General features: G+C 56.8%; 1 protein-coding gene across 3 annotated transcripts in view; it reads left to right on the top strand.

The window, feature by feature from the left end:
- Nucleotides 1-1,803: 1,803 nt before the first annotated feature.
- RPS6KA1 (ribosomal protein S6 kinase A1) overlaps nt 1,804-8,616 on the top strand; it is a 55,297-nt gene continuing 48,484 nt past the window's right edge. For 2 of the 3 annotated variants that reach the window (XM_069875550.1, XM_069875547.1), the window contains exon 1: nt 1,804-1,928. In XM_069875550.1, the coding sequence (XP_069731651.1) occupies nt 1,866-1,928 (63 nt within the window). In that variant the 5' untranslated portion in view covers nt 1,804-1,865. The remainder of the gene's footprint in view (nt 1,929-8,616) is intronic. The other variant, XM_069875549.1, reaches the window with a different exon arrangement.

Below are 8,616 nucleotides of genomic sequence, written 5' to 3'. Positions count from 1 at the left end.
TCGTTGCTCTTCTCTGGACTCGCTCCAGAGCCTCAACATCCTTCTTGTGGTGAGGGGCCCAGAACTGAACACAGGATTCGAGGAGCGGTCTCCCCAGTGCCGAGTCCAGAGGGAGAAGAACCTCCCTGGCCCTGCTGGCCACGCCGTTTCTGATCCAAGCCAAGATGCCATTGGCCTTCTTGGCCACCTGGGCCCCTGCTGGCTCCTGTTCAACCAACCCCCCCAGGTCCTTCTCCTCCAGGCAGTTTCCAGCCAGACTTCTCCTAGTCTGGAGCTGCTCAGGGTTGTTGTGCCCCAAGTGCAGGACCCGGCATTTGGCCTTGTTGAACCTCATCCCACTGGTCTCAGCCCATGGATCGAGCCTGTTCAGATCCCTTTGGAGCCTCCCGACCCTCCAGCAGATTTCCTTCCGCTCTGTGTTGGGTGGATCCAGAGCAGGGGTGGGGAGGGCGTGAGGGTAGGACAGTGCTCTCTGCATCCTTTCTGGAAGGAGAACAAAGTGAGACAAGTACTTTGTGACCTGGTCCCATGAATCCAACCTTTGGACATCACGTTCTGGTGCACTTGGAGCTGTGGACAAGCCCACAAGGAATATTTAAATTGTAATGCCATGTGCAGTTTTGCAGTGAGGGGACCCACCGAGTGCCTCCCAGCTTCCAGGGAGGGTTATACAGGGAAATTGGGCAGGACCAGGTGCTGAGCTGTTACCTGCAGCAGCTGAGGGTGTAATCTCAGCCTGGCTGGTTATTAACACCTGGGAAATCTCTGACTCCAAGGTCATGACTGTTCTTATAAACAGGAGGGAAAATAAGTTAGAAATAAGAGAAATTCCTTTTGAAGTGTGGAAAAGCAGAGTTACAGGGCGGTGTAGAAACCAGTGGAGAAGCAAGTCTGCGATTTCAAGGTCACGGTGGGAGGTTAACAGTAAAATATCCAGAGGAACCGTTTGAAAGGAAGAGCGAGGCCTCGTGCAGCTCATTGAGGAAAGGGAGACAGGGACCTCAAGCTCCACCAGGGGAGGTTCAGGATGGACATTAGGAAAAGATATTTCATGGAAAGGGTCACTGGGCACTGTCAGAGGCTGCCCAGGGAGGGGGTTGAGTCCCCTTCCCTGGAGGGGTTTAAGGGACGGGTGGACGAGGTGCTGAGGGACATGGGTTAGTGATTGATGGGAATGGTTGGACTCGATGATCCGGTGGGTCTTTTCCAACCTGGTGATTCTATGATTCTATGACTGTAGGTCTATTGAGATGCAGAAAACCCCTCCATATTTCACAGCAGAAAGACAGGCGGGCTGACCATGAGCTTGACAAAAGGCAGGAAAGATGAAGCTTTATGGAGCAAAGACTTGTTTAGGCTGGAAGAAAAAGACGGCTGTGCACCTAACTAAAACTAACAAATTCCTGTTTCTTTTCATAAACCAGCAAATTAAAGATTTGACAGGCTGAGAGAGTTGGGGATGGAGAAGAGAAGGCTGCGGGGAGACCTTAGAGCAGTTTCTAGAGCTGCAAGGGGCTGCAGGAAAGCTGGGGAGGGGCTCCGACTCGGGGAGGGCAGGGATAGGACGAGGAGGGGCTGCGTTTAAGCTGAAACAAGGGAGGTTTAGATTGATTAGGAAGAAATGTTTTCCTGTGTGGGCGGGGAGGCACCGGCGCAGGTTGCCTGGAGCAGCGGGGGCTGCCCCATCCCTGCGGGTGTTCCAGGCCGGCTCGGATGGGGCTGGGAGCGGCTTGATCGGGCAGGAGGGGGCTGGCCCCGGCCCTTTCCCCCCCCCGGGTCCTCCCGGGGGCGGTGACCGCCCCGCCCCGCCCGGTTCGGGCTGCGGGCACGGGCGCTGCGAGCCCCGCGGGGCCCCGGCAGCCGCGATGCCGCTCGCCCAGCTGGCCGAGCCCTGGCCCGACATGGAGATGGTGCATCTGGACACCGAGGTGAGCGGGGGCCTCCCCGGGCTTGAGGATGGATGGATGGGGTGGGGGGGGGAGCTGCGCCGAACAAAGGAGCGACCGGCACGGCCTCTCCGAGCTGCCTGCCCCCCCCCCCCCAACCTCGGCTGCGGGGACAGGGACCGGGGGGACGGGGCTCCGGGGTGCAGGATGGGGCTGCCCCGGGGCTGCTCTCGGGGCTTGGGGTGCGGTGCCCGGGGCTCTCAGGGCTCAGGTGTGCCCGGTAGGGCTGCCCAGTGCGGCTCCCGGAGCTCGGGGTGCGGTGCCCGAGGCTCCCAGTGCTCCAGTGTGCTGTTCGGTGCTGCTGCCGGTGGCCTCCGGTGCTCGGGTGTGCACGGTAGGGCTGCCCGGGGCTGCTCCCGGGGCTCAGGGTGCGGTGCCCGGGGCTCCCGGGGCTCGGGGGTGCACGGCAGGGCTGCCCGGTGCTGCTCCCGGGGCTTGGGGTGCGGTGCCCGGGGCTCCCGGCGCTCGGGTGTGCACGGTAGGGCTGCCCGGTGCAGCTCCCGGAGCTCGGGGTGTGGTGCCCGAGGCGCCTGGGGCTCGGTGTGTGCTGTTCGGTGCTGCTGCCGGTGGCCTCCGGTGCTCGGATGTGCACGGTAGGGTTGCCCAGAGCTGCTCCCGGGGCTCGGGGTGCGATGCCCGAGGCTCCCGGGGCTGCGGTGTGCCCGGTAGGGCTGCCCTGGAGCTGCTCCCGAGGCTCGGATGTGCATGGTAGCGCTGCCCGGAGCTGCTCTCGGGGCTCGGGGTGCGGTGCCCGGGGCTCCCGGGGCTCCAGTGTGCACGGTAGGGCTACCCGGTGATGCTCCCTGGGCTTCAGTGTGCACGGTAGGGCTGCCTAGTGATGCTCCCGGGGCTCAGGGTGCGGTGCCCGGGGCTCTCAGGGCTCAGGTGTGCATGGTAGCGCTGCCCAGTGCTGCTCTCAGGGCTCGGGGTGCGATGCCCGGGGCTCTCGGGGCTCAGCTGTGCACGGTAGGGCTGCCCGGTGCTGCTCCCGGTGCTCCAGTGTGCACGGTAGGGCTACCCGGTGATGCTCCCGGTGCTCAGGGTGCAATGCCCCGGGCTCCCGGTGCTCGGGTGTGCACGGCAGGGCTGCCCGGAGCTCGGGATGCAGCGCCCGGGGCTCGGTACGGGCAGCCTGGAGCTCCCGGTAGGTGCCCAGCGCTGGGGCTCTGGGGCTGCTGCCGTGTTGGGGCTCCCTGGCTGCACTGCTGCTCTTGCAGCCTTCGATTATCCAGGGAGCATAAGCAGCGCGCTCCTAAATCTCCTTCCAGACATCCAGGCGGCCACCACTGAAGGCCCAGGGAATAAATATCTGCGATTCAGGGTCTTGCACGTCTCCTCTCTCTCTTACTCCCCAGCCCCATCTGCACTCAGAGGCCTGAGTTTCAAACTCTAATCACAATCCTGTGTCGCTTTAGGTGTCTGTTCTTCCCTCTTTTGCCTTGCTCTTTTCTTTCCAATTCAGACCTCTGAGCCAGATGTGCGGGGCAGCGCGCAGCATCTGTCCACATCTGCAGGCTCCATCACAGCCCCTTCGGAATAAAGGGACAGCTTGGGGCAGGTTGTGCCTGTGCTCTGGCGCTCATTAGTTAAACATCATCTCATCCAAATTGGAACCAGCAGCTCTCCCGGCGAAGACTTTGTCCCAGGTGTTTACCCACACCTTGATGCTTTCCCATCATTTAGTGATTGATGGGAATGGTTGGGCTCAATGATCCAGTGGATCTTTTCCAACCTAGTGATTCTGTGATTCTCTTTTCCCTGGATTCGATGCTGTCGGGCTGTTTGCTCAGACCTTGATGCTTTCCCATCGTTCTGTCTCGGCTTCGATGCTGTCAGGCTTCTCTATCGCACTTAGGGATGTTGTTGAGGGCAAATCAGTCAGATTTGCTTATTCCCATTCAAAATTACGAGCCGTCGGCTGTGAGTAGAGGCAGCGTTTCTCCGCTGACAGCGGGGAGCTGCTACCCATCAGAGGGGAGCGTGCTTAATTTTCATCGGCTGGATACAGCACGGATTCTCCTGGAGGGAGCAGAGAGCATCTGCTTGAGTATCAGAAACGGCGTGGCCAGCAGGTCCAGGGAGGTTCTTCTCCCTCTGGACTCGGCACTGGGGAGACCGCTCCTCGAATCCTGTGTTCAGTTCTGGGCCCCTCACCACAAGAAGGATGTTGAGGCTCTGGAGCGAGTCCAGAGAAGAGCAACGAAGCTGGGGAAGGGGCTGGAGAACAAGAGGAGCAGCTGAGAGAGCTGGGGGTGTTTAGCCTGGAGAAGAGGAGGCTGAGGGGAGACCTCATTGCCCTCTGCAACTCCCTGAGAGGAGGTTGTGGAGAGGAGGGAGCTGGGCTCTTCTCCCAAGGGACAGGGGACAGGACGAGAGGGAATGGCCTCAAGCTCCACCAGGGGAGGTTTAGGCTGGACATTAGGAAATAATTTTTCACAGAAAGGGTCATTGGGCAGTGGCAGAGGCTGCCCAGGGAGGGGGTTGAGTCCCCTTCCCTGGAGGGGTTTAAGGGACGGGTGGATGAGGTGCTGAGGGACATGGGTTAGTGTTTGATGGGAATGGTTGGACTCGATGATCCAGTGAGTCTCTTCCAACCTGGTGATTCTATGATTTTATGAGTGACAGGGATGGGCTTGTGCTCGAAGGTGGAAGACGAGAAAAGTCCTGGGGCAACTGGGTTGTTAAAACCATGCACCCCGAGCCAGGTTGTAGCTTATTCCTGGGAGACAGGGCTTTTTTATTTGTGGTTTCTCTTCTTCTAAGTGGGAAAAGATAGCCAGAAAACGCAACTAGACTCGTAAGAGGAGGAAACGAAGCCTGTGCCCAGGGCAGCGAATGCCATGGGCGAGACTCATTTACTACTTAATCTCAGGTCTCCCAGGTGCCAGGCAGGCGCTGTGTCAGCACCACGGGATCTCTCCGGAGCGGAAACTGCTGGCTGGGTCCTGTGTATTTGTCAGCTGTGGAGATAAAGGGCAGCAGCAAGAGCTGTTTTTCTCACTGCTTTAGTAATGAGTGTGTTAATTGTCAACTGAAACTGGAGGGGCTGCCTCTGCTGTATCCCCTTCCCCCATCTTACCTTGGCCGGAGCTCTAGGTCAGGGTCAGGAGCCACTGGAAGGTGATACTTCTGCAGATTGGCCTTTTTATCTCTCAGGATCACAAGTGGGATGTTAGCAACTTACATCCCTTTGTTTTGAGGTGAGCAGGTACCTGCAACTTGACTCCAGCGAGGAAAACAAGGATGCTCTTCACCAATGAACCTGGCTGCTGCCAGGTTCAGGGATTGGGACTGGGGCTCAGGGGGAGATTTGCACCTCGAGAGGTTAAAATCACCAAGGCTAGGGGCCCAGGAGAAAGTTTTCACCTCTCCTGGCCAAGGCAGCACCGCTGAGAAACCAAAGAGACTTTTCTGGAACGCCAGTTACGTAAATTACCCTGGGATCGCTGCCATCCAGGTTAGAAACCGGCTTTCTCCAACCTTTGCTTTCTGAGTCACGGAGCAGAGGTGCTGTCACCGCACCGGTGGAGGCATCACTCCTATTGTTAAGGGATTTGGGTTTTTTCCACTGCCCTCCAGGAGCGTTGGGCATGGGCTGCTGGTGCCCCTTGTCCTGCCCCGCTGGAGCCATTCTAGGAGCGGGCGGCAGTGGGAGCTTGAACTGAACCCTCGCAGCAGACGAATCCCTCTGTCCCGGGGACTGCGCTGGCTTTGGAATACTTTTTCCTTCCTCCCCTTCCGTCCCCCATTCTCTCTGCTGCTTATATTATTCCAAATATTGCTTATGGAGCAAAAAAAACCTGGCCGGGGCAGAGTACGAGCAGCAGAGAGTGGACCCGAATGACTTTATCACCATAGCGATGGATGCTGTCATCGGGGCTGTGCTTTTCTTTACGCTCTTGTCTTGCTACACAAACACAACTGATGGGGGATTACGCCAAGACCAACCACTCCAAGCTAATTCTTTTTTGTGTCATCCTTAACCGAGCAGGAGCTTATTCATGAATAATTATCTTTTTCAAGCATCTTAGCTGAACAGTGCATAAAACAATGATCAAAAGACAGGAGGAAGCCGAGTGGCTGTCGTCTCTGATACGTCTTGTGCAGACTCCTCAGTCTCTTTGGGCTTCCTGAGTTCTTTTGGAGAGCTTAACATTTGCAGAATTGTTTTTTCATAGAATCATAGAATCATCAGGTTGGAAGAGACCCATTGGATCATTAGGTCCAACCATTCCCATCAATCACTAACCCATGTCCCTCAGCACCTCGTCCACCCGTCCCTTAAACCCCTCCAGGGAAGGTGACTCAACTGCAGTAGGTGAGATCCATAAATTCCAGTTAATAATAATAATAAAATGCCTTGTTCTTATGTTGAAGTAGCATAAGTTCTGGGATGAAGGGTCTCTTCCCCTGCTTATTCCTGCTTGAATGCTTCACAGTTCATCCCAGTTGTCCAGAGCAGTGGTGGCTGCCCCATCCCTGGAGGGGTTCAAGGCCAGGTTGGATGGGGCTTGGAGCCCCTGATCCAGTGGGAGGTGTCCCTGCCCATGGCAGGGGTGGGACTGGGTGGGCTTTGAGGTCCCTTCCAACCCAAACTGTTCCATCGTTCTATAAAAGAGCATCTCTGGATACCAGGTACCCTTGCTGGATTGTGTCTGGGCATCTGAGAAGTGACCGGTCAAACCCAAGAGGTCCAGAAATAGCATTGGGCTGCTTTTCTCTGCAGAGTTGTCAATAATCCAGGCTGACTTATGCTGATGGTGCTGACTGCTGAGCGCAGCCCTCGACGGCCCCAGCAGTGGGCACGGTCTTGCTCAGTCCCACCATGGGTGCAACTCGTCCTGGTTTCAGTTCAGAGCAGCGCTCGCCTGTCCTGTAAATTGTTCCCTGTGCTGCAGATTATGTGGAATTAAAGGGATTTAAAATGCAAGATGTCCTAAGATAAATATCTCCCAAGTTCAGCCAGGCTGGCAGTTGCGTAACCGCGTGTGCTTGTTTCCAATGTACTTTTCTGCGTGCAATTAAGAAAACTTATTAGAGCGGCGTGTGTGCAGGAGGGTTTGTACTACTTCTGGGGCAGTTTTAGCTCTCGCTCCCCCAGAGGTGCCCTTGCTGCTGGGCTGTGGCTCCACGTGCCCATCAGATTAGCTCTGTAATCCCTGTTTCCGCTCGCCCCAGAGCGGTGCCGGCTGGAAAGCTGCAGGGACGAGCTGCTGGTCCCAGCTGAGGCACATGCCACAACCTTCTTGGTAGCCCAAGCCTTGCTCTGCCACCATCCGTACCCCTCTTTACGGACCTGGGCACCCATGGGAAGAGCCGTGGCTCTGTCTTAGAATCACAGAATCACCAGGTTGGAAAAGACAAATCAGATCATCGAGTCCAACCATTCCCATCAATCACTAACCCATGTCCCTCAGCACCTCATCCACCCGTCCCTTAAACCCCTCCAGGGAAGGGGACTCAACCCCCTCCCTGGGCAGCCTCTGACAGGGACCAATGAACCTTTCTGTGAAGAATTTTTTCCTAATGTCCAGCCTGACCCTCCCCTGGCGGAGCTTGAGGCCATTCCCTCTCGTCCTGTCCCCTGTCCCTTGGGAGAAGAGCCCAGCTCCCTCCTCTCCACAACCTCCTTTCAGGGAGTTGCAGAGAGCAATGAGGTCTCCCCTCAGCCTCCTCTTCTCCAGGCTAAACACCCCCAGCTCTCTCAGACGCTCCTCTTGTTCTCCAGCCCCTTCCCCAGCTTCGTTGCTCTTCTCTGGACTCGCTCCAGAGCCTCAACATCCTTCTTGTGGTGAGGGGCCCAGAACTGACCCCAGGATTCGAGGAGCGGTCTCACCAGTGCCGAGTCCAGAGGGAGAAGAACCTCCCTGGCCCTGCTGGCCACGTCGTGTCTGATCCAAGCCAAGATGCCATTGGCCTTCTTGGCCACCTGGGCCCCTGCTGGCTCCTGTTCAGTCGCTGTCAACCAACACCCCCAGGTCCTTCTCCTCCAGGCAGTTTCCAGCCAGACTTCTCCTAGTCTGGAGCTGCTCAGGGTTGTTGTGCCCCAAGTGCAGGACCCGGCATTTGGCCTTGGTAAACCTCATCCCACTGGTCTCAGCCCATGGATCCAGCCAATTCAGATCCCTTTGAAGCCTCTCAACCCTCCAGCAGATCCACGCTCCCACCCAGCTTAGTCTCACTCACAAACTTGCTAAGGGTGCTCTCGATGCTTTCATTGCCGCGGGTATCGCGTGGTTGCTGCCTGCAGGGAGATCTCTGGGGTTGCTTGCAGAGCAGGACATCCAGGAGGCTCCTTTCCAGCCCCGAGAACAATGTGCTGCGAGAGGGCATCTGGCACGGAGGCAAACACGCTCCCGCGCTCTGCGTGGTGTGCAGGGGGAGTGCAGCGAGAAAGCGTTTGTAAAGAGATAAATGTCAAACTGAGAAACCCACAAATTATTTCAGCTCTACTTACAACGTGGTGAATGGCCGTATTTTATCTCGGAGGTGATGAGTTTGTAGCTGCGAGTGTGTTTCCATCTCGGACGCTTACAAATGGCTCTTTAATTCCTTATGAGGGAATAAGGACTGGGTTTGCTCTGGGGTAGAAGGAAAGCTCTTGGCTCTCAATACTGCAGTTCTCTCCTTACACATCTGTCTTATGTCAGCTTGAGAGTGTGAACGTTTC

This window comes from Phaenicophaeus curvirostris, chromosome 23, assembly GCF_032191515.1.
Source record: "Phaenicophaeus curvirostris isolate KB17595 chromosome 23, BPBGC_Pcur_1.0, whole genome shotgun sequence".
NCBI lineage: Eukaryota > Metazoa > Chordata > Aves > Cuculiformes > Cuculidae > Phaenicophaeus > Phaenicophaeus curvirostris.
The sequence above is the reverse complement of the archived record's forward strand: the minus strand, read 5'-3'. Positions and strand labels throughout refer to the sequence as shown.